Here is a 26,261-nt window from a genome sequence, read left to right as displayed (position 1 = left end):
TTATAATTTATAAAGCTCTCTAAATTACACAATTAATCTTTTATTTACATGGCGTCTACACTCAAAGGATGATTCACGAGCACACAAAATGGCACTTAATAAAAACCAATCCGGCGCTTTCAGCAGTGAGTGAATTCTGTGAATCTAGAGAAATGACAGATCAATATCCGTGAACCTGATTTTTTTTCCCCCGCAGCCACAGTACGCCGGAAATCCGGCGTGGTGCCGGAACGCTATCACCCCTGTGTGATATAACCAGGCTCGGATCGTATTACTTTCTCACTACAATCGATTCGTTTCAATCGAGCCAAGACCACCTCATTCAAGCGATCTCGGAGCGATTGCTTTGGCGTGGATCCGAGCGCGATTGCTGGATTCACATATGCCAAACGAACCGGGTAACTGGGTAAACGAGACAGGTTCCGAAACAAAAGTCTAGGTGTGAAAGCACCCTAAATCTAAAATAAAAAGAAACACTTACAATTTAGTTTCAAATGAGCATTATGCACTTGGTTTTTCAAATCAAATATTCTATAGCTGACAATTTCTGCATGTTAATAAAAATTAAGAACTGATGAGCAAAAATATATGTTAATTAGAATAATTAACGCATTTGTGCTGCATATTTTGGGTGTAGTGCAGTGAACCTTTTTGTATCAGAGGAGCAGGGAAAATACAGTTTTTCTTTATATTTTCTCTTTGAAAAGTCAAATAAAATATAGGGCAGTAGGGTAATGATTAGATCTAGGCTGTCACTTGTTAATTCAGTGCATTTAATTATAAAACAAAACATAATGAAATAAAATATTAACTTGACATACCTCCTTAAAAATGCACTAGTGTCTTTTTCTAATTAATGAAGATAGTTTAATATTGCTGCTCTAACTAAATACTGATCCATCCAATTCATTAATATTGATAAATGTTTCTTGAGCACCAAACCTGCATATTAAAATGATTTATAAAGGATCATTTGACAGAACACTGGAATAAATCAGTTCAAACTTAAAATCTATTTGAATATAACAGTATGAATAGCATTTCAAAATATTACAGTTTTAATTTTATGTTGATTAAGCAAATAGGGCCTTGGTGTGTATGACAGTTTTCTTTATATGTTCTCTTTACAGAGTCAAATTAAACATAGGGCAGTAGGATAATGATTAGATCTAGGCTTTCACTTGTTAATTTAGTACAATTAATTATAAAACAAAACATTATGGAATAAAATATTAACTTGACATACCGCCTTAAAAAAAGTTGCACTCATATTATGTCTTTTTTCTAATTAATGAAGATAGTTTAATAGTGCTGCTCTAACTAAATACTCATACATGCAATTCATTAATAATGTATGATAAACTGCTATTTCATATACATATGAAAGCTGTAGTTGTTGAGTGCGTGAAGTGTCCATCATCCTACACTTTATTTTAACAGTTGAATAAGTGCATAATCCGGGTCATTAAAGTGAACTTATTCCTTTTAGAATAAAAAGAATATTTCAGTGGGAATGCACTACTTACACTATTTATACTACAAAATGGCATAGAATAGTGCATAAGTATGTGATTTGAGACACACCTACAGTTTAGATTATTAGCCCACCTCTATTTTTTCATGTTTTCCCATGTTTAACAGACCAAGACAATTTTTACAGTTTTTTATATATATATATATATATATATATATATATATATATATATATATATATATATATATATATATATATATATATATATATATATTTTTTTTTTTTTATTTTTATTTTTTTTTGAGAAAGTGTTATTTCTTTTAGTCTGGCTAAAAAAACTATTTTAAGATCAACCTTATTACCCCCCTTAAGAAACATCTGTTTTGGATTGTCGACAGAAGAACAAACTTGCCGAGTCAACACAATATCCTAGTTAAGACTTTAAATTGCACTTTAAACTGAATATGAGTATATTGTGAAACAGCTAGACAATTTTTTCATTTCTTATGAAGTAATTTTTTACTTTAAAACTAATGATTTCAACTTGAATTGTATATTTATACACTGTAAAAATGCTGGGTCCCACACAATTCCTTAATACTGTCCCAACACAAACTGATAAAGTTAACTTAATTACAAATGTAAGTTTATTGAACATAAAACAATTAATCTGTTCCCAAAAAAACTCAAGAATTGTATTGATTTGGGTCATTTTAAATAAATAGTTTGGACAAGCAGCCATATGTTTGACAGTATAATATACATTGTAAAAATTATGGGTTCCACACAATTCCCTCAAAAAAAAAAAAAACTCAAGAATTATGTTGATTCAGCTCATTTCAAATAAGTTTTTTGAACAAGCAGCAAAATTATTTTTGTGTATCACTATTTATCGCACAATATCATTATCACTATTACTATCAATATCATTTAATTAACTCCAGTTTTGGTTGATGAGTTCCGATGATGCCAAATACAAGTTGACACTTTATACAAATATTATTTTTAAAGCACTTAATAAATATCAAAAAGATGTAATAAATGCTGAAGCTCACCTCCTCTTGCTGGGAATGACGCCCATCTCCTCACTGTCCCCCTCGGGCGTCACTCTTCTGGCCTGCCACCATTCATCATCAGATGCATTAATGACGTGAAGAATGTCTCCATACCGGAAACTGAGACCCTGACTGGGCAGACCACTGTCCTTCGCTCGCTCATAGTCAAACAGAGCCCTGTGGAAACACACACACATATACAGTTGAAGTCAAATATTTCATAAATTATGTTTAACAGAGCAAGGAATTACAAGGAGTATTTCCAATAATATTTTTTTCTTCTGGAGAAAGTCTTAATTGTTTTATTTCGGCTAGAATAAAAGCAGTTTAAATTTTTTTTATAATCATTTTAAGGTCAATATTGTTAGTCCTCTTAAGCAATATTTTTTTGATTGTCTACAGAACAAACTATTATATTTAGAAATGTTATAAAAAAAATATTTTTTCTGTTAACCAAAAATTGGGAAACAAATATATACAGGGGGGCTAATAGTTGAGGAGGGCTAATAATTCTGACTTCAGCTGTATAAATACATATACTGTCAGATTTATAGAGCCGACAAATACAGCCGTCTGTCACTAAAGCAGTCTTAAATTGGCAGTAATGGCTGACTCGTCTGGATACCGCATGCATGAAATGTGCAGATATGGCTGCAAGAGGCACAGTTATTGCTACTCGCCATGGTCAGCAAATATTGTAGAGTCACAAAATATCTGTGTGGCATGATGCGGATGTGATATAAATGATAACTAAATGCTTCGTTCCGTTCCTGTGTGAATCTTTAAGCAGCCATCAGTTTATTTGCACATTCTGGAAGAACTTGCATCATGTTTTTATGCAGGCAGTTTCATATTATATTTCTGTGGAGTGCGAGTGCAGCAGCATTCTCAGTCGGTTTTAAAAATAAAATGGTGAAATAATGGATTTACAACTTTTTAGGCACTTTCCGATGCAATCATTTCAAGGCCAATACATAACCTTTGAAAAAATTAGGGTCACTAATTTATTTATTATTTTTTAGTAAGCTTTTATTTTTTATATTTTATTATTTATTGAAATTGTATTTCAAGAGTTCATGAATTATAAAAAGCCTTTTTTGCATGCTGTCCCGGGAAAGAGCCCTGAGCACAAGGAATCCTCGGGCCCAGGCCTCCCTCCTTTTCGCAGAGTGAGGGGAGATTGAGCTCAGGTGGATCTCAAAACTCCCCTGCTGCTGAGGCTAAGGTGAACTTCCTGAGAGTAAGACATTTAGCAAAAGAGACTAAGGCTAACTTTGCCTATAATATAGAGCATATTTGGACGGTGGGAGAAAACCGGGGAACCCTGGGGAAACCAACGCGGACACAGAGAGAAAAAACCCGCACAGAAATACATGATGGTCCTGCGAGGACAAGGAGCCAGTGGTATTCTTGCTGTGAGGCACCAGTGTTAGTCACTGGGCTGACGTGCCACCCATTCTGAATAAAGGTGGAAAAAGGGGAATTTTTTCCAGACGAAGATAGTTGTAGAAAGGAAATGAGGATATAGATAGTGATTTGGGATCCTTTGATTGGAGGATCGTGATTAGCTAATGTGAGCTAGCAGTGTCAATCATGAGCACATGCTCCTTTCGAAATTAGTTTAATATTAAACTTCACTTAAAGGTTTAAATTATTTGTTTAATGTTTTACTCAATAAGGAATCAACAGATCAATGAAACTGACAGTGAGGATATTGATGTTGCAGAGTATTTTATAAAAAAAAACCTGATATTTGAAGTTTTTTAGTTATCAAATAATAAAAAAAAAACTTGATTAAAAATCAATAACTGAGATGCAAATACACATATAAATATAATCAAAAATTCTGAACAATAAGAATAACTTGAAATTGAAAAAAAATTACAGTGCAATCTTTCCTTTTTTGCTTTTCCCTATTTTAACCAAATTAACAGGTCATAACAGACTTGTTTAAAAAAATGAATTTAAAACTTTGTCTTTACCATAAGATGTAAACCTCAAACCATTTAAACATATAACACAACACATTTCCAATCATTTTGACAGAAATCCAGTCTCCTTCACAACATGGAAAACGCACTGAGAGAGAAGCACGGATCAGAAACGTGAAGCTCTTTGGAAGACGATCACAGTTTACAACAGTTTAAAACGCTCTCCTGTCGTCTGAAGTGGGTGAATCATTGAAGAAGACTCTCATTCATTCTCTTATAGATGAGCACTATCCACAGAAATACACACCGCTTCACAAATAACCATCATTCATTTGCTCATCGTTACGAAGAGACACAAGCCCAGGCACTCTATTTAAAGAGCAGATTTTACACTGATCATGCAGGCTCAAGAAAAAGCAGGATAAACTGAAAAAGAAACTGCAGGCAACAACGCACCTGTCAGTTTAGCATTTTGGTCATTTTTCCAGTTTAATCTAAATAAAAAAACACACCTTTAAATGTTTCTTTTGTAGCATTTTGTATTTTTTGTTTTCATAGATTTGAGTTATTCATATTTCTAAGGGTCTTTTGTTCTCAATTGTTTTTTTATTTAAATTTTTTCTCCTGTGTTGAGCCTTAAATCTCTACTTCAGCAGCACTTAAACCTCACAGTTTTATTCATATCTATATTCTAAAATTTTTAGTACATAATTTGGCAACATCTTGTTCTACAAAAATTGAAGGGATCGAAAGATATTCCTTAAATCCATCCTGTAAATCTTTTTGAATCTAAATTAATCCAGTGTTCAGACTTTTGAGGCCTTTTTAATAAAACAAGCTCATTTGCATATTAAAATAGAACACTTTAGAAAACTGCTTATTCAAAGAAATGTTGGCGGGATCCTAATGTAATCAATAAACTGGGGAAATATAGTTAGAAAAATAAATATTTTTTCACATGCAGCTCCTTGCATTACAACCAAAATATCTTGAGGTGTAAAATGGCTACCAAACCGGTACGCACACCAACAAAAAAGTACTTTCGATAAGTAAAAATTCAATGCTTCTCATTTACAGACACATTTTTTTTTGCTTATCTGCCTCCAGCAGGGCAGTGTGTATGATCAAGCGCTGAATCGTTGTAAAAGAAAGCACAATAGTTCAGACAGACAGGCTGACAGAGTGCCCTAAAAGCCTGCTTTACTGAGTACACAATAGCAGAGATAACCACAATAACGGCCATTAAACTTGTTTCTCCAGGTGCATTTAGTCACTGCAAGCTTAGCAGAAACGCTTTAACACAGAGCTGCGATAAGCAGAATCAGAGTCAGCAGTTCATCGCATCAGCATCGCTTCTTATTCAGTTTGGGTCAATGAGAACAAAGGTGAACGCCAAGTAGGCCTGAAATCTTAAGCTAAAACTACTCGTTAGCAATACTCACAACACCATGACTGAACTACACGAGACACTGCACCGCAACATGCAATAAAAGATATCAAAATGTTTGTATCTGTGATGGCGATGTGTGGAATTTCGATTTTAGAAATGCATATTACCGGAAGAATATTCCTGCAACGTTGTGCCACAACAATAGCATTTACTACTATGACAAAGATCACCTCAGATACAGATTATGCGCTTTATTCAGTGTTAAATGCTACCAATTTCAGTTAAAAGTACAAATGAAATCAAAACTAACCATAATTATTTTGTTGATTCATCTGCGCAGGACATTAAGAAAAAAAAATATATTTGCCCTTGTGGTATAAAATTTAAACCTGAAAATGCACTTCCTGTTTGTTTTCAGTTAAATTCTTGAGATTACGTCTGTCTGAGATACTGGGCGTGGCTAACATACTAAACCATGCCCCTAAAACTGTCAGTTTTGACAACAAACAGAAATAATGATGAGGAGGTGTCTGTTAGGTTGTAATAACACCCCTAAAACCCTTTTCCAGATCTTTCTGAATGAAATGCCTACTTTACTACATCCAATCAGCTTGCAGTAGAAAAAAACAAGCCACACCCACTGTTTTCTCATTTAATATTTTGTTTCTTTAGAAACTGTCACAATACAAAAAAAATTTAAAAAATGATCACAGTGGTTCATGCAGACTTTAAATACCATTTTATGTGACATTTATTGCCATTCTACTAAAAGCAGCAGCAGAGTTTACTTCAGATCTTGAAAATAAAAAAAAACTAGCAGACAGTTTGAAAATAAAAGTCAAAACTGTGATTCTGTGCAAACCAACAACAACATCAGTCACTTGTTAGTATGATAATAATGTATTGTGTATATGTGTGTGTGTGATAACATGAGTGTTTCCCAGTGATGGGGTGCAGCTGGAAGGGCATCTACTGCGTAAAACATATGTTGGATAAGTTCATTCTGTTCATTCATTCTGCTGTGGCGACCCTAGAGTAATAAAGGGACTAAGCCAAAAAGAAAAGTAAGGAATAAAAACAAAACAAAGCAAAGCAAAACAAAACAATAAAAGAAAAGAAGAAAAAAATAATAAAAAAAAATAAATAAAATAAAATAAATAAATAAATGAATGAATGAATGAATAAATAAATAAATAAATAAATAAATAAATAAATAAATAAAATAAAATAAAATGAAGAAATAAGTTTGATGGCAAATTGCCACTGTGGATTATACCAAGGACAAATCATAATAAGTGCAAAGACATGATATGCGCTGTACAAACACAAACTGTTAGCTTAAATGTCCTCATCAACCTCGGATTCATTACAGTATAAAAACACACACGGGAACACAAGCCCAGGAGAAAAAAAAAAGCACATGTTCCCGCTCATTGGCCAACTAAGACACCGAGGTTGTTATAGAAACTGCAAGCTATGTACAGTAGAGATAAATAATATTTGATCTGCTTGCATGCTGCATCTTCTCAGCCCATTACAGTCAATTCATTTCTCAATGGCATTATTACAGCAGCCATGCTTTTCAAGACACCTCTTTAAAAGCAGCATGTACTGACAAAAATGTGCATTTTTACTGGACACAGACGGAGTAATGATCACTCCCCTCTGTGTATATTATGAGTGCCTATGACGATAAATGCAGCATATTTTTGTCTGTACTGCTTTCAGCTGGAAGAAGAGGTGCGGTGGATTTATGAAGTACCTGACAAAACAATGGAAACATTTTGTATTGCACGAGTTCTAGCTCATTGTTCAGAGATACTGACATTTATGTGAATAAAGTCTTATTTATTATCTTATTTATTTATAATTTATATATTATTTATAATAATAATAGTTTACTATTTATGAATATTTTTATTTGGTTTCTATTTTTATATATACATTTTTCAATTTAGTGTTAGTGATTTTGCAATTATTTGTAATCACAACAACATCATTAACATCAAGCTCACTTCGAGCCACGTGACAAGAATTGACCGATCAGCTTCTTGTGTGGAATATTCATATTTCAGCAAGATTAGTTTTCTCAGACAAAAGCAGAACACACATTTGATTTCTGCTGTTCTGATGTCAGCTGCAGATGTGAAGGAATGGCGGAAGAAAGTAGTTCCTTGTACAATAGGATTTTTAGACTTTCCGTGTTTGATTTTCTTGTTTGATTATGCCGTCAAACTGTAGTATGAATGTAATATCACACGAGTAGCAGAGCAGTGTGGCTGTATATCATCACTGGTGGGACACTAAGGCACTCCTACGCCTCCAATCATTGACGATATACAGCCACATCGTACTGCTATGAGTATATATATCCAAAATCTATATTGCTATGAGTATAAATATCTATCATATATATTGTTATGAGTATATATATATATATATATATATATATATATATATATATATATATATATATATATATATATATATATATATATATATATATGATATCTATCAGTCGTATCCTGTAAGTTCTTAACTTTCAACTTTAACTGTTGTCATTTTAATTTATACTGTATAATTAAATTAAATTAAATTAAATTAAATTTAATTCAATTTATATATATATATATATATATATATATATATATATATTTATATATATATATATAATATTATGTTTTTATAATATAATATTTTATAATATAATATTAATAATATAATATATATTACACGAGTAGCAGTGCAGTGTGGCTGTATATCATCACTGGTGGGACACTAAGGCACTCCTACGCCTCCAATCATTGACGATATACAGCCACATCGTACTGCTATGAGTATATATATCTAAAATCTATATTGCTATGAGTATAAATATCTATGATATATATTGTTATGAGTATATATATATATATATATATATATATATATATATATATATATATATATATATATATATATATATATGATATCTATCAGTCGTATCCTGTAAGTTCTTAACTTTCAACTTTAACTGTTGTCATTTTAATTTATACTGTATAATTAAATTAAATTAAATTAAATTAAATTTAATTCAATTTATATATATATATATATATATATATATATATATATATATATATATATATATATATATATATATATAATATTATGTTTTTATAATATAATATTTTATAATATAATATTAATAATATAATATATATTACACGAGTAGCAGTGCAGTGTGGCTGTATATCATCACTGGTGGGACACTAAGGCACTCCTACGCCTCCAATCATTGACGATATACAGCCACATCGTACTGCTATGAGTATATATATCTAAAATCTATATTGCTATGAGTATAAATATCTATGATATATATTGTTATGAGTATATATATATATATACTCTATATATACTCTATATATATAGATATCTATCAGTCGTATCCTGTAAGTTCTTAACTTTCAACTTTAACTGTTGTCATTTTAATTTATACTGTATAATTTAATTTAATTTAATTTATACTTATATATATATATATATAATATTATGTTTTTATAATATAATATTTTATAATATAATATTAATAATATAATATATAATTTTATAATATAATATTAAAAATATTATGCTTTTATATGTTGTAAAATAAAAATGTTTCATTTAAATTTACAAACAGTTTTGATATTTTTAGTTTTAATTAAACTTTTTTTATTATTTCTGGTTTAAGTGACTTACAGTAGTTCAGTTTTATGCAAATATGCTGAAACCATAGGGTTTTGTCTTGTGATTTATTGTGTGGTCTGGCAGAGGAGCTGCAGGGTTGAATCTCTGTGTAACAGCAAGAGAGAGAGACAGTAAAGGTGTGTGCGCGCGCATGTATGTGAAATACACAGCTCTCAGCAGAAAAAGGAACATCCATGTGTGGTGAACCTCATCGACAGCATTTTCTACTACAGCAAATGTCTGTAACATAATTTGTTAGGAGTGAGTGCTGCCTCAGTCTTTGTAGAGAAAAAAAAAACAAACAAACAAAAAAACATGAACATAGTGTTTGCAAAGCAGCGAGATAAAAGCTGAAAAAACCATCATCAGCATGGCAAAAGAGAAAAAAGCATTACATCTACAACAGGCAAGCTAGCAGAAAGTGTCAGAGTGCTGGCCAAGGTGCGGATAATGTCCTGCTTTTGCTTGTTACAGAGAAATGTGGCGTTTAAAAGCCCCCTGAGAGTAAAGCTGAGTGTGTAGATCAGTGGCCTCATCACAAGAAGAGCTGGACCAGTGAAATCACAGCACTCCGGCTGACATTTGCAAGAATGAATTACAAACACTGCTGCAGCTCAGGAGAACTACAGTACTTTTACATTTGCTGGAAGAGATGTGAGAGTGCTTCTTAGTGGGAGAAGTCACCATCACAACGTTAAAATGGTTACATGTAGGCCAGTGGCTTCCAAAGTAGGGGTCGCTCGGTGATTACCAAAAATCAAAAACATTTTATTAGAACTACTATATTAATATACTGTCTGAATTAGTTTATTTTAACCTTAACTTACAAAAGAGAAAACAGTAGTTAATGTTTATATAAAATTACAACAACATGCCAATGAAAATACATCAGACTTTCAATTATTTTCTATTGAATTGCAACCCCTGGGGCGATTACGTTAGACACCTTTTCTGCACTTGCATACTTGCATAATGTATTCATATACAATGTATTTAGATAAAAGTCACGACTGAACGAGTAGGATGATGTCTCCAAAATTAGACAAAATAAGTCACCCATCTCAATTAAACAGAGTAATAAGTGACTAATTATATGGCTATTAGATTGCCGTTGCAGTTAAACAGTCAAATAATTTGTATTTTTAGGATGACCTCTGAGTATTATCGGGGTCATGGGTCACTGGCATTGCTATTTTAAAAGTCGTGGGCTGAAAAGTTTGGGATCCCTGATATAGCCAACTGTCATACACTCATGTTGCTATGACAAGGCATTACATGCTTGGTAACAAGTAAAATGAGGTTTACAAATCGTTTAAGAAATATTTAATGGCATATCCGCTTGTTAAGTGTGATGTCACGGGGAGTGGCTTCCGGGTCCAAGCGCTCTATTCAACTGAATAGGGAGATTCAAGAAATGGTAATAATAAACGTTTACAAAGCAATTTAATACTTTCGAAAGTCACAATCGCAATATATATGTCCATGCCTAATATCCGATGGCCAGAAAGTAATTCATTGTTTTATAAATTGTTAAAATTTTGGTATTTGTTATGCAGCAAGCCCAGAGATTGTTGTGTACACTATGACTTAACAGAAAAAAAACTTTAACGTGTGATATGAATAAAAAGTGATCATAAACGAATGATTTCTCCACTTAAGTGAATGGTGGCTTGTACCCGGAAACAGTATTATAGATCACAAGCACGTCACCACTTAACAAGTGGATTATTAAGTGGATTGTTGTCTGTATGTTAATGTTCTTTATTGGTCTTGTTTTTATGTATTAATGTAATTTTGTTTTGTGTTCGACCCCAGGAAGAATAGCCACAACCTTGGTAGTGGCTAATGGGGATCCTGATAAATAAATAAATAAACAAATCTAAAAAGAAAGTTGGATAACTAAGCTAAAAACAAATCCAGGCGACACGGTGGCGCAGTAGGTAGTGTTGCTGCCTTACAGCAAATAGGTCGCTGGTTCAAACCTCGGCTGGGACAGTTGGCGTTTCTGTGTGGAGTTTGCATGTTCTTCCTGCATTCGCGTGGGTTTCCTCCTGGTGCTCCGGTTTCCCCCATAGTCCAAAGACATGTGGTATAGGTCAATTGGGTAGGCTGAATTGTCCGTAGTGTATGAGTGTGAATGAGTGTGTAAGGTGTTTCCCAGAGATGGGTTGCAGCTGGAAGGACAGCCGCTGCATAAAACATATGCTGGATAAGTTGTCGGTTAATTCCGTTGTGGCGACCCCAGAATAATAACGGGACTAAGCCGATAAGAAAATTAATGAACAAAAAAACACAATATGCCAACACACAAGCATGAACATAATATCAATATTCAAGGTGCTATTTCAAGTGTTTAAAAAATACATGAATAAAAAAGCTCTACTGTCACTGTCGCAGTCCCCAGACACAACACAGGCAACTTCTCATGATATAAATCAAAACAGACAACTCTGCAATTTATATTCTGAAATTTACATTTGCTCTGGACAAATCACACACTCTGGACTTTCTTGCATAATGAAGCAATGAAATGAATTTCTCTGATCACAAAGGGGAATTGTGTTGTTATGGTTACATGTAAATGCTGCTGCAGACACAGACACACGCACACACATAGTAAAAAAGCAGTACACACACACGCGTTTCTCGATTAGACTGTGATGTTGATTCGTTGTGACAGAAACAGAAACAAGCTGATTGAGGAAAATCATTCAATAACTGACTCATCCAATGCTAACTGAGTCAGTGTGTGAATGGAGTCGTGAATGCATTGCTCTTACATTGACGTGCGCTTTCTTTTCACAGTCTGCAGCCAACGGCGATCACACCTCTGCATTTATCTCACCACAACTCTAATGCATCTCAATGCTCAGCCGCGGCAAACTGGAAATTATGCTTTTGTCTAAAGTCTATTTTTTCCCTCTGCAGGTCAATTAGAGGTTTGCCGAGACTCTTTTCTCACATCAATCTCCATCCATTGCAGAATATACAGGCCCACATTAAGCTACAGGGATCATATACATTCACAATTCTATTATACCTATATTATTAAATGTATGTATGTATACAAATTATCATACACAAAATCTGTACTCTATTCAAAAATAAACATTGCTCAAGACTTGATATGTAAAGTATGACACAACACGCAAATACATATATATATATATATATATATATATATATATATATATTTTTTTTTTTTTTTTTTTTAATCATATACAGTTAAAGTCAAAGTTATTAGCCCTCTTGTAAAATATTTAATCTTTTTCAAATATTTCTCAAGAGATATTTAATGGAGCAAAGAAATTTTGACAGTATTTCTGATAATATTTTTTCTTCTGAAGAAAGACTTATTTGTTTTTTTCCGGATAGAATAAAAGCTGTTTTTATTTTTTTTATAACCATTTTTAACAAAATTACTCGATATATAAATAATATAAATAAATAATAATTACAAATGGTTTTCAGATTACAGTAAAGTGCATTTAGAAATTTTTATTTCATCTGTCTCAATTTTAACTTTGGTGCATCCCTAAAAGAAATGAAAACACACACACACACACAGCTACAGATTTATAGGGATTCCCATAGACATAATTGTCAGCATTTTTACATTTTCAAATAAATATTCTGTTTGATTTTAGAGCTGTCTTACCCCTAGGGACAATAAAAGTACCTGCAAGGTAAAAAAATTACTGGTATTACTATACATCTGAGGACATTTGGTGTCCACAATGTCAGAATACAAGGTACACACACAAGTGTTATTCTCCAAACTTAAATTTCTTTCAAATTTGAAATAACAATGTTTGTAGCTGTCATTTATTGCTTTCCCACTTGGATAAGATAAAGAAGGTGCCTTTTTTGAGTGCTACGACTAAAGCTTATTTATTTATTTTTGTTGCATATAGCATGTGTCTTTTTCTTTGTTCCGCCTTCTTGTTGTTTTCCGTTATCCCATAGGCTCCCATTCAGGCGTGATTTCGTGTTCCTGGTTGGCTGCTGGCCTCGGAAGCCTGTATAAAAAGGAGCTTCCGGCAGGGTTTCGATGAGCTCATTTGTGCTGTGACGGTTGCTGGGAGTGGAGCTCCTGGATTTCCCTTACTCCTCCGGCCGACAACCAACATTCAGATTTGTACCATTGGTCATACTTTCAACTTATTTCCAGAGTTTGTGCTTGTAGGGGTGGCCTGCCTATTTATTTAAATACTTTTGACTATGTTTATGTTTAGGGAGAAAGGTAAGCTTCCTGTATTTTTCTTTAAATATTTATAGGTAATTTAGTTAATTTACTTTATAGTTTGTTATTTTGGCCCATGTCCACTCTGAAGAGATGCTCATTTAAAATGACTACTTTTTTTCTATAATAAATCTATTCAATTACTCTCAACTGAGTGTCTGAGTTTGGTTGTCGACCGAAGGGTATCTTTTGCATTAAGTTTGGTTTTGTTTGGGAAATCCACCACCCCAACACATTTGTTTTTCCATTTATTATGCCCATGTTGTTTTCCCCTAGACTTGAGGTGTAATACAAGACAATAACAAACAATGTGTTATAACTGTTGTCACAATTTTGTATCACTGAAAAAAATTCTTCAAAGACGATTCCTTGAATTAACATTTTTTTTAAAGATAAGTGGCTGTAAACAATTTATTTAGGATGGATTAAAACAAACAAATTAGGTTGAACATTACAAAATTTAATTTGTTTGTTTAAATTCAACCCCTATAAATAGTTTGCAACAATCTGTTTCAGGCCCCGTTTACACTAGTGCGTTTTAGTTTTAAAACGGCGTTGTAGAATGAAAACGATCCGTGTCCACACTCGCGTTTTACCCAGCGTTTCTGAACAGCTCTCCGTCCACACCAAAACGCTGAAAACGCACATCACGTGACCACACACACACTCTCGGGCAAGCGCTCCAGCATTTCTACCCAGATGAGAGCTCTGCTTGTCGGACTGCTCATCAAGCATTTCCCGCTGGATCTAATCTCACTATATTTGCTGAACGTGATATTTCATTCATGTTGTTGTCTTTATCTAACGACATAGGCCAATTCCCTGACTTTGGTCATTGGAATCTATTAACTTAAGTTACTTGTTCACGGGTAACATGTTTTGGTTAAGCGCAAAGATAAGATAATGATTAATCCAGGTACATTGACTGATCGCTTGCCTTTACTTCCTACAATGTATAAACTTATTGTATGTTATACTTTTATAATTATCGATTATTAAAACTGATGTTCAGCAAAAGAGAGGGTATGTTTCGTATTTTCACTGAAATTGAAAGGAAACAGTTGTTATCGGCTCCGTTTTGTTATAAATATCCACACAGTGAAGATGACGCTCATATATGCAGCACGACGCCTCAACATTTCTGCTGTCTGTTAAGTTGCTAATATTAAAAAGTAAATAGGCAGTTCCTTAAATCATGTTTACATTTTATTGTTGAGAAAGTGAAACAACGTAGCCAAGGTGATGTGAATGAAGTTATAAAGTACACTGTTCCCTTTGAAGATTTACCCGTGTCCTCGGTATGTTTTCCATATCAAACTGAGAAGGGGGAGACTGCAGCCTTGATCAAACTTGCGAAGTCTTAACTTACAAGAAGAGAATGCGAGACTGAACTGTGTGTGGGCTACTTAATATTGAGGAAAAGCCCCAATCAGATAGGCGAACGTTTGCAGCCCCGCCTCCGTTTTCAGATGTCTCCGTCTTTCCCCATCCACACTGAGACGGAGCAGCAGCGTTTCAGAATGAAAACGGCCTTTCCAGCGTTTTCAAAAAGCTCTGTTTTCGGCGCTCGAGAACTCCGGCGTAGTGTGGACGGATGGCGTAACCGTAGCAAAACTTATGCGTTTTCAAACTAAAACGCACTAGTGTAAACGGGGCCTCAGTGTACCCAGATTAGTTAACCCACACAACAGTACCATTCAGCCAGTGCTATGAGCAAGGGTGTTAAAAAAAGGCTCAAGGTTTGATTGTTATTTGTTTCCCCAGCACTACTAAACCCACATAAAAAGGTGACTTTAGAGAGCTGATCTGTGCTGATGTATCTGTTCTGCAGCAAATAAATGTCTCCCTACAAGGTCTGATTTCCAGTGTCTCAGCTTTTCCCAGCATCCGAGTTCTGCAAAACCAGCCCAAATGGCTGGCGACGGCACAGTACAATTATCCAACACCCACAGAGGGGCCTGCGGCACCACACTGCAGCTGGGAAGAAGAAACTGAGGAGAGGAGGTGTGTATCTGTATCTATGCGTGTATCATTTCTGACAGGAGAGCGCTTTATCACAATGGCTTTCCACAGGTGCGCTGGTACTGCTGAAATTTTCCAGCTAGCACACAATAACCGAGCCAAATCAGGGATGTACAGCTGATGAAGATCTAATGTCTTGCGCTGACTGCATTGTGAAACATATCTGGGAGATTCACAGCAGATGTTCAGTCAAAGTGTGCTGAAAGAGAGTGGGGCGTTCTGGAGCATGCAGATCTTAAGAATTTACTGTTTATCTTCTTAATAATTTCTTGAATATTTGTAGCCTTGGGAATTGCCTGTAAACAATTTGTTGTCTCTTAAAAAACAACAGCAACCCAAAACAACAACTAAATCAGGTTTTCATTCAGGATGTCTCTGTACATTGCTGCATTCATCTTTCCCTCTATCCTGACTAGTCCTCAAGTTCCTGCTGCTGAAAAACATCCCCACAGCATGATGCTGCCATCATCATGCTTCACTGTAGGGAGGGTATTAGCCTGGCGATGAATAGTGTCTGGTTTTCCCCAAATGTAGCGCCTGGTATTCACTCTAAAGAGTTTAATTTTAGTCTCATCAGACCAGAGAATTGTGTTTCTTATGGTCTGAGAGTCCTTCAGATGCCTTTTGGCAAATGTCCAGGCGGGGAGTGGCTTCTGTCTGGCCACTCTAACATACAGGCCTGCTTGGTGAGTTACTGCACAGATGGTTGTCCTTCTGTAAGGTTCTCTTCTCTATACAGAAGAACGCTGGAACTCAGATACAATTATCATTGGGTTATTAATCACCTCCCTGACTAAGGCACTTCTCCCCCGATCCCTCAGCTTAGATGGCTTGCCAGCTCTAGGAAGAGTCCTGGTGGTTACAAACATCTTCCACTTATGGATGATGGAGGCCACTGGGCTCATTGGAACTTTTAGAGGAGCAGAAATTTTTCTGTAAACTTCCCCAGCCTTGTGCCTCAAGACAATCCTGTCTTGGAGGTCTACAGACAATTCCTTTGTCCCCATGCTTGGTTTGTGCTTTGACTTGTACTGTCAACCCTGGGAATTTATCATAGGTGAACTCCAATTAAGCTGCTAAAACATCTCAAGAATGATCAGTGGAAACAGAATGTACCTAAGCTCAATTAGAGCTTCACGGCAAAAGCTGTGAATACGTATGTACATGTGATTTTTCAGCTTTTTTTTTTTTTTTTTTTTTTTTAAATAAATTTACAACAACTTCAAAAAAAAAATGTTTTTTACATTGTCATGTTGGGGTATTGTGTGTTGAATTTTGAGGAATAAATAAATTGAATCCATTGTGGAATAAGTCTGTCACATAAAAAAATGGAAAAAGTGAAGCGCTATCAATACTTTCCGGATGCACTGTAGTCCCTTTATTAATCAGGGGTTGCTAAAGTGGAATGAACCTCCAACTTATCCAGCATACGTTTCATACAGCAGATGCCCTTACAGCTGCAACCCAGCACTGGAAAATACCCATACACTCTTGCATTCACACACATACACTACTGCCAATTTTGATTATTTAGTTCACCAGTACGGCATGTTTTTGGACTGTGAGGGGAACCAGAGCACCCAGAAGAAACCCACGCAAACACTGGGAGAACATGCAAACTCCACACAGAAATGCCAACTGGCCCCACCGGGGCTTAAACCAGCAATCTTTTTGCTGTTTTTCATATTTTAAAAAATTTTAATAAAATCGTAAGACTTATGCTATGTACTGTAACTAGTAAAATATCCGCATCAGTGCATGATTTATTTATTTTAAACAAATTAGCCTTTAAAGAGCTGTATTGTGATTTAAGTCTGGAGATAATATTAAAACCCAGTTTAATAAGCAAAACATGTAAATAAGCTTACTGTCTGCCCTAAGATCTTGCTTTAAATATATGAATAGTATATTTTAAAACAACTATTTTAACTTTTAAATCTGTAAATCAAATTCTATCATTTAGCTTTGTCGTTTAGCTTTAATATTTTTACTGAAAAGCAAGATTGGGATACTGATATATCCCAGCATCCCCCTAATCATGTAAAAGTGCCTGTCCTTTAGCTCTTGTGATGTGGAACTGATGTTGGATTGATGTGAACATGACTGTGGTCTCCCTGGGCAATGAGACATGTTTCTAGCCTGGAGCAAGATGTTTGTTGCACACACGCACACGCACACACACACACACACACTCACACTCACACTCACACACACACACACACACACACACACACACACACACACACACACACACACACACACACACACACACAAACACAAACACGCTGCAGGGGTTTGTGTGTGAACCAGCAGGGAGTCTGGAGTGTTTTGAGTCAGGATTCATCAGTGTCCAGTTTTATCCTCTTACACACACACAAAACCCACACCAACACACACTCCCACTCAATGGAGCACATGCTGTCTGTTCTCAGATCAGTCTGGATCAAAGATTGTACACGCGTACACACTTCACATGCTGTTTTACATGACATTTAGAAGAGCTGTTGATATTTAAAGTCAGTGGCAGCAGTTACTCTCTTTGTTTGTGTCTACTGTTGTATTTCATTAAGTCAGATTGTTTATTTGTTTACTTCATATATTTTTTATTTTATTACTTTATATTAGGTTTTTTTATATTTACTGTTGCACTAAAGTCCAAAAGTGAAGAAATGATGTCATGTATTACTTGATTGTTCAAGCTACCTACTGTTTTGGTATCAGCAGATATGACTCAGACTCGAGGGCAAAAAAACCTGATCAAACATCCTTAACTATAATATTACTATAATAATACTAATATATGAATATATTATTACTATAATATTAACATTCAGAGTTTGTTTATGCATAACTTGCATGATTTCATATAACATTTCATTAAATGTTTACTGTTTTGGTTTTTGGAGTGCCAAAATAAGATGTTCAGCGAGTTTGTTTTAACTTCAACAAAATTATAATTAAGAATTTCATATTTCAAAAGAAAAATTCTAAAATATTCTGCATTATGCTTTAAAAATATATATTATTATCAGAATTCTTTACAACATCAATACAATGCAATAATTACAATAATACTATCTGAAAAACGTTTTGAAAAGTAACAAGTGACACTGAAGACCAGAGTAAAATCCATCAGATTTCAAAATGCATTAATATTTCATTGACTTTTTTTTACATTAAAAAAATTTTAAAAGTACAATTTATATAGAAAATATACAATATAAATAGAAAAATACACCATCTTTCAAAAATAATAACATAAATGGCTTCATCCAACATTCAAAATTCTATATGTTTGGGAAAAAGTGTTAATTTAATTATAGATAAATCCTAATCTACATGTTTACAACTCATAAACCATGTTTCTGCACAAATATTATATGATAAAAACTTCTCAATAACTAATAAATCAAACAATATATCTCTGTTTTAAAATGGAGAAAAATGGGGAAAAAGTTTCAACAAGGTAATGCAAATATGTTGTTTGTTTGAAAAATTGACTGAAAAACAAGATGAAACTACCATCAAAAATCCAAACCATGATCATAAATCCTTGCTGTTTTAAATGTGAACTCGAATAGATTTAACCTACCTGACATAGAGTGAACGTTTTTGATTGGTTCTGAGGGATCCGGATCCAGAACTCATGCTGTGGTTCATCATCTGCTCTCGCAAGTCATGAATTTTGGCCTCAAAACGCCCGTACTCTGTAAACACAAAACATAACATAGCCTCTGTAAGCGAAATGCAAAAATCAATCTATATTAACAAAACAGAGCACATGCAAACAGTCTAAAACCAAAGGAGTTAATGCAAAGATCTCAAGGGAAATGTCCATAAAGGATGTGTTATTGTAGAGTCTTAGTGTCTGAGATGACAGCTCCGATCAATATTAGCACTAGCTGTACAGGGCTGACTTTTAGCACAAGGTCACACAGTCAATATTGGAATGCAGAAGAAAAAGTAAAGAGAGAGAGAGAGGGAGGGAGCGAAAGAGAGCTGGTAAAGTCATATTATGTGTCTCCTGTGGTGCAAATGTATGATATTCGATAACATCTACCTTCTGCTTCTTTGTTAATTTTGCAAGCTGATGCTGAATCTCCACAGATTCCTACAGAACACTCATCATTCTGTAAGGCAATAAACAGCTGACTATATATTATTCATTGCTTATTGCAGGTACTTTTAAAATGTGTTTTTTTAGCCTTGCATTGGTTGTCAAAACTCATATGCAGCTTTTAAAAACATGATCTTACCTTCATCTGACTCATACAAGTCTCCCAAAACCACTACAGTTTAAGTGTTGGTTCAATACCAGTTTGTTTTTGTGTTTTTTGAGTCTTTTTATTTAGCAAGGATACATTCAACCAACAAAATGTGTTAATAAGGACTTTTTTATTACTATTTTATTAGGGGTTTTAACAGGGGCGTTCCTAGACATAAGGCTCTACTGGGGCACAGTTCCCTCTCAAAATAAATAATAAATAAATAAATAAATAAATAAATGTAAAAAAATTAATGAATAAAATAATGAATGATTTAATCAATAAATATTATATTTAATAAAATATTACGAATAGTGTGTGTGTATGTATATATATATATATATATATATATATATATATATATATATATATATATATATATATATATATAAGAGACACAACTGAAGTGATGCTAAGATAATTTAAGAAATCTTTTGCATGAATTTCAATTTTATTACAGTGAAATTCAACAGACAATTCAATAGAATACAAAAAAAAAGATGTTTTATAGAATTACTGTTGTGTGTTGTCTTAGACCCGAATAATTAATTAATCAAAAATATCACGTAGTATAATTGTTTTTACAGTTTTTCTCGATTGCTTTGGCTTAATTCGCCATTGAAATTTTTATTTTTTAAAACAATAAGTGTAGATCTCTGAACCATTAGTAGTAGTCATAGTAGTAATAGTAGTATTAGTAGTATTAAAGCTTTGCTGTCCTTGATAGGACATTTTTTGGACATCACCATTTTGCTGCAGACATTCCATTAAAAAAAACAATAAAACCAATACAATATACAGTAATTACAATAGTTATAATGCTAATTAAGATAAATTGTTAAATAAACCCAGTAAAACAGCTACATTTCGGTTCAGCCTACACTTTGGGACTCTTTATCTCCTACCAGAGGGTAGCAGTTCATAATGTGGAAACAAAAAATGAGTTGGATCATCCAGAATCATTTCCACCTGATTGAGGACACAATTCTCATATAAAATAGTGGATTAAAATATTTATCAAGCCCTTTGCTTATTAGCATTAGCTTATTGTTCACTTCAGAGTGGCATTTCTTATTGAAATTGTATATGAAAAAGCATATGCAATTTCAAATTGCATATGCTTTGGCCCATGTGTGGAAACAGTAAGTACAGTAACAGTGTCATTTAGACAAAAACTAATTTCATATAGCTTGTGCATCAAAACTAATGAGTGGATTCTCATTTAAACTGCCAAACTCGTCACAACTTCCCAATCATTTTTCATCATGTAAGCCATCAAACTCAAAACCAGTTATTCAATTATCAAACATGTTTACACCATAAATATCTGATACTGACACTGCTTGTAAAGTCTGCTAAATTGGTAAATGACCTCTAGTTGCAATGCAATTTGCATTATCTATTTATCAATGAACTTTGGTAGCGATTGCCCAAAATCACTACATTCACAATCCTGAACTGCAGTAACTGTCAGGGTTTTGCCCTTTGTCATTTTAGCTTTTCCTGTAATGCTTTTTTTTGTCCACTAGATGTCGTCATTTAGTAGTTTTCTATTTGGTATCCGTAATCATTGTCATTGATTTCACATGTGCCTTGTTTAGTTTCTTGTATTTAAGTAGCCTCAGTTTCATCTGTACTTTGCTCAGTTATTGTGGATTCAAGCCTGTCAACCACTGTGAGTTACTTTTTGTAAAGCCTCTTAATTATAACTCTAAGCTCTTTAATGACTTATATCTTTTGTGTTTGTTGAGTTCAACTGTTCAGGTGTTTTTGCCTACTTTTTGAGTTTTGTATTTTTGGATATTGGAGGACTCTGTTTTTTGCCTCTCTTTACTTTTATCACTTATTGAAGATTTTTTTGTCAATAATAAATTTCCACTGAGAAGCAAGTTGCCTTTCTTCGTCTGGGTTCTTCATCTCCCAGTAGCTCAGTAGGGAAGTCATTCACCTCTCATGCCAGAGACCCGGGTTCTATCCCCGATCCTGACAGAATAACTGAGCCAACAACATGGAGCCAGAATGCCCCAGTTCTCAGGAGCTACTTGCCACAGTGGCTCAACATGGGTCAACCGTCCAACGCCATGAGAATGTCCTAGTACAGCAAGAGGCCCTGATGGCCAAACACTCTCAGGTACTTTCTGAACTAATGACTACTGTTCGCCAACTTTTTGACAGATTGCCAACCTGCACAACTCCAGCCTCCATTACCACCCCAGCACCTATGTCAGAATCTCGAGCACCCTCTCCCATGATGGAACCTCGTCTACCTCCACCACGACACTTTTCAGGTGATCCTAGTGCGTGTGATGGTTTCCTAACCCAATGTTCTCTCACCTTTGAATTGCAGCCTTCATCTTTTCCATCAGATCGGGCCCAAATTGCCTATGTGATCACACTGTTGTCCGGTAAGGCCCTTTCCTGGGCCACTGCAGTATGGAAGGCTAAATCACCCTTTTGCTCAAGCTACATGGCGTTTGAACAGGAGTTTAAGCGAGTCTTTGACCATCCCCTTAGTGACCGGCAAGCCTCTAAAAAACTCCTCACCCTTCGACAAGGGACTGGCAGTGTGGCAGAATATGCTATTCAATTTCGAACAGTGGCTGCAGGGAGTGGCTGGAATGATGAAGCTTTTATGGTCTGCTTTCAGAACGGGTTATCTGAGATTATTCAAGATGATTTGGCTACCAGGGAACCTGCCCTAGATCTCGAGTCCCTAATAGACCAAGCAATTAAACTGGATAATCGACTGAGGGAGAGACATCTTTATCGCGCCACTGTTTCCACCGAAGGGTTCACTCCAACCTCCTCTTCCCCAGTACTGTTACACCAAGACAATCCCGAGCCAATGCAGTTGGGCAGAACTCGCCTTTCTCCTACGGAGAGGGACCGCCGCATGAGAGAGCGGTGTTGCCTCTATTGTGGTCTGTCTGATCATTTTCGCTCCACCTGTCCCCAGCTTTCGGGAAACGCTCAGTCCCGTACAGGCAGGGAAGGACTGTAACGGGAGTTACCTACAGCACCTCACCTTCCAAATGTGGTTTGTTCCTCCCCATCACCCTCACTTGGGCAGACCAAAGATCCCAACTTCAAGCCTTTATTGACTCTGGTGCTGCAGGAAACTTCATGGACATCACCCTGGCAAAAGACCTCAATATTCCCATTGACTCTCTTCCAGAACCACTGTCAGTCACAGCACTGGATGGCAGACCATTAGCTCCAGGAGAGGTTACTCACCTTACTTCTCACTTGTCTCTTTCCATCTACCAACATGAAGAGAAGCTCTGTTTCCACCTCATACAGTCACCTGAGTTTCCAGTTATCCTCGGACATCCCTGGCTTTTGCAGCATAACCCCCACATTGACTGGGTAAGTGGAACCCTTCTGGACTGGAGTCCTACCTGTCAAAACACCTGTTTGAATCTGAAACCTCTGAACCCCATTTTCGAGTCTCGAGAACCCGTGGATCTGTCCCAAGTTCCAGCCCAGTACCACCACCTCAAAGCTGTCTTTAGCAAGAAGAGAGCTACCTCCTTACCGCCCCACCGTCCATATGATTGCGCCATCGAGCTACTTCCAGACTCCTGCCCCCCAAGAGGCAGTATTTTTTCCTTGTCCCTTCCTGAGCGTACTGCCATGGAAAGTTATATCGAGGAATCCCTCGCAGCAGGAATCATCCGACAATCCACCTCTCCTGCAGGCGCAGGGTTTTTCTTTGTTGGAAAAAAGGATGGTGGTCTGCGCCCATGCATAGATTACAGGGGGCTTAATAAAATCACCATCCGCAACCGCTATCCCTTGCCACTCATGTCCACTGCTTTTGAGATCCTACAAGAGGCTTCTATTTTCACTAAACTTGATCTGCGCAATGCTTACCACCTTGTGCGCATCAAACAGGGAGATGAGTGGAAGACCGCTTTCAACACGCCCACAGGGCACTATGAATATCTAGTGATGCCCTTTGGTCTTACCAATGCTCCTGCAGTGTTTCAAGCCCTCATCAATGATGTTCTTCGAGACATGCTGAATAAGTTTGTATTTGTCTACCTAGATGACATCCTTATTTTCTCAAGCTCCCTCCAAGAACATATATTTCACGTCCGCAAGGTCCTCCAACGTCTTCTTAACAACCACCTATATGTTAAACCCGAGAAATGCCAGTTCCATGTAACCCAAGTCAAATTCCTTGGATTTATCATCAAGCCCGGACAAATCCAGATGGATCCGCAAAAGATCCAAGCTATGGTGGACTGGCCTTCCCCCTCATCGGTCAAAGAGGTGCAACGATTCCTTGGTTTTGCCAATTTTTATAGGAAATTCATTCTGAATTTCAGTACTGTGGCAGCCCCATTATCCGCCCTCACCAAGGAGAATGGTGCTGGGTTTCATTGGGGACCCGAAGCTGAAGAGGCTTTTATCAAGCTAAAAAAGCGCTTCACATCAGCCCCTATCCTCCTCATTCCGAACCCTGACAAACCTTTCATGGTGGAGGTTGATGCTTCCGATGTGGGCATTGGAGCAGTGTTGTCTCAGAGAGGTGAGGATAACAAACTTCACCCATGCGCATTCCTCTCTCATCGTTTAACTCCCACTGAGAGAAACTACCACGTGGGTGATAGGGAGTTACTGGCAGTGAAGCTAGCTCTCGAGGAATGGAGACACTGGCTTGAGGGAGCCAAACACCCCTTTCAAGTTCTCACTGACCATAAAAATCTTGAATATGTTCAGCAGGCGAAGCGACTCAACCCCCGACAAGCCAGGTGGTCCTTATTTTTCAACCGTTTTCATTTTACTCTCACCTACCGCCCTGGTTCAAAAAACCTAAAACCAGACGCCTTGTCCCGAGCATATGCAAAATCCATTATTGAAGACTGCAAGAAATCTATTGTCCCCAGCTCTAAGATCATTGCCCCCATTAGGTGGGATCTGGAGGGTCTTGTAAGGAAAGCCCAAACTAAAGATCCCGACCCAGGTGGAGGTCCTACTGACAGTCTGTATGTCCCCAAAGTTGTTCGCTCCAAAGTCCTCCAATGGGGACATTCATCACAACTTACTTGCCACCCAGGGTCTGTCCGCACTCTCGAGTTTCTGCAGAGACGGTTCTGGTGGCCAACCATTAAAAGAGATGTCACCATGTACGTCAAAGCATGCCCCACCTGCAACCAGAACAAAAGTTCCCATTGTGCACCTCAGGGACTTCTGCATCCACTTTCCATACCCCACAGGCCCTGGTCACATATATCCATGGACTTTATCACAGGACTTCCTTCATCCCAGGGAAACACCACTATATTAGTCATCGTGGACAGATTTTCCAAAGCTGCAAGATTCATTCCCCTGTCCAAACTCCCCACTGCTAAAGAGACAGCTGAATTAGTCATCAACCATGTGTTTCGAGTCTTTGGTATTCCCCTGGATGTTGTCTCTGATCGAGGACCTCAATTCTCCTCCAGATTCTGGCAAGCCTTTTGTCAATCCATAGGGGCCACTGCAAGTCTATCTTCAGGTTTCCACCCTGAGTCGAATGGTCAAACTGAGAGACTTAATCAGGACCTTGAGACCACACTGAGATGTATGGCTGCTAATAACCCTACTGCATGGTCTCGCTTCATCATATGGGCCGAATATGCGCATAACACCCTCCGTTCTTCGGCAACTGGTATGTCCCCTTTCGAGTGCCAATTTGGTTTTCCCCCGCCACTATTTCCTGAACAGGAAGTTGAAGTTGCAGTTCCCTCAGCTCTCCAGTTCGTTAGACGCTGTCGTCAAACCTGGAGAAAGGCCCGTCTTAAGCTCCTCAAGGTTTCTCAACAATACAAACATCAGGCTAACCGCAGACGCAGGCCAGCTCCAACTCTTCGTCCTGGCCAAAGAGTTTGGCTGTCAACCAGGAATATTCCCCTTCGAGTGGATTCAAGAAAACTTTCCCAAAAGTTCATCGGCCCTTTTAAAATTGCCAGGAAAGTAAACCCAGTCACTTATAAACTATACTTACCCAAATCCTTAAAAATAAACCCTACCTTTCATGTTTCATTACTTAAACCAGTTCTTTCTTCTCCTTTCTCTGTGACAGAAAAACCTCCCCCTCCTCGTTCTTTTGGAGGCCAACCAGTCTACACAGTCCGCCGGATTCTGGATGTACGCCAAGTTCGTAGAACCCGGCAGTATCTTGT

The 26,261-nt window shown here is 36.3% G+C and overlaps 1 protein-coding gene across 51 annotated transcripts in view; it reads right to left on the bottom strand.

Moving 5' to 3' along the window:
* The window catches only part of dlg2 (discs, large homolog 2 (Drosophila)), a 426,869-nt gene that overhangs the window by 29,332 nt on the left and 371,276 nt on the right, over positions 1-26,261 (bottom strand). For all 51 annotated transcript variants that reach the window (XM_009305412.5, XM_073913862.1, XM_073913864.1 and 48 more), the window contains 2 exon segments: positions 19,419-19,533; positions 2,530-2,706 (listed from right to left, as the gene is read on the bottom strand). In XM_009305412.5, coding sequence (XP_009303687.1) covers positions 2,530-2,706; positions 19,419-19,533 — 292 coding nt within the window.

The sequence above is a fragment of the Danio rerio genome, chromosome 10 (genome assembly GCF_049306965.1).
Source record: "Danio rerio strain Tuebingen ecotype United States chromosome 10, GRCz12tu, whole genome shotgun sequence".
Taxonomy (NCBI): Eukaryota; Metazoa; Chordata; class Actinopteri; order Cypriniformes; family Danionidae; genus Danio; species Danio rerio.
This window is presented reverse-complemented; position numbering and strand designations above follow the sequence as displayed.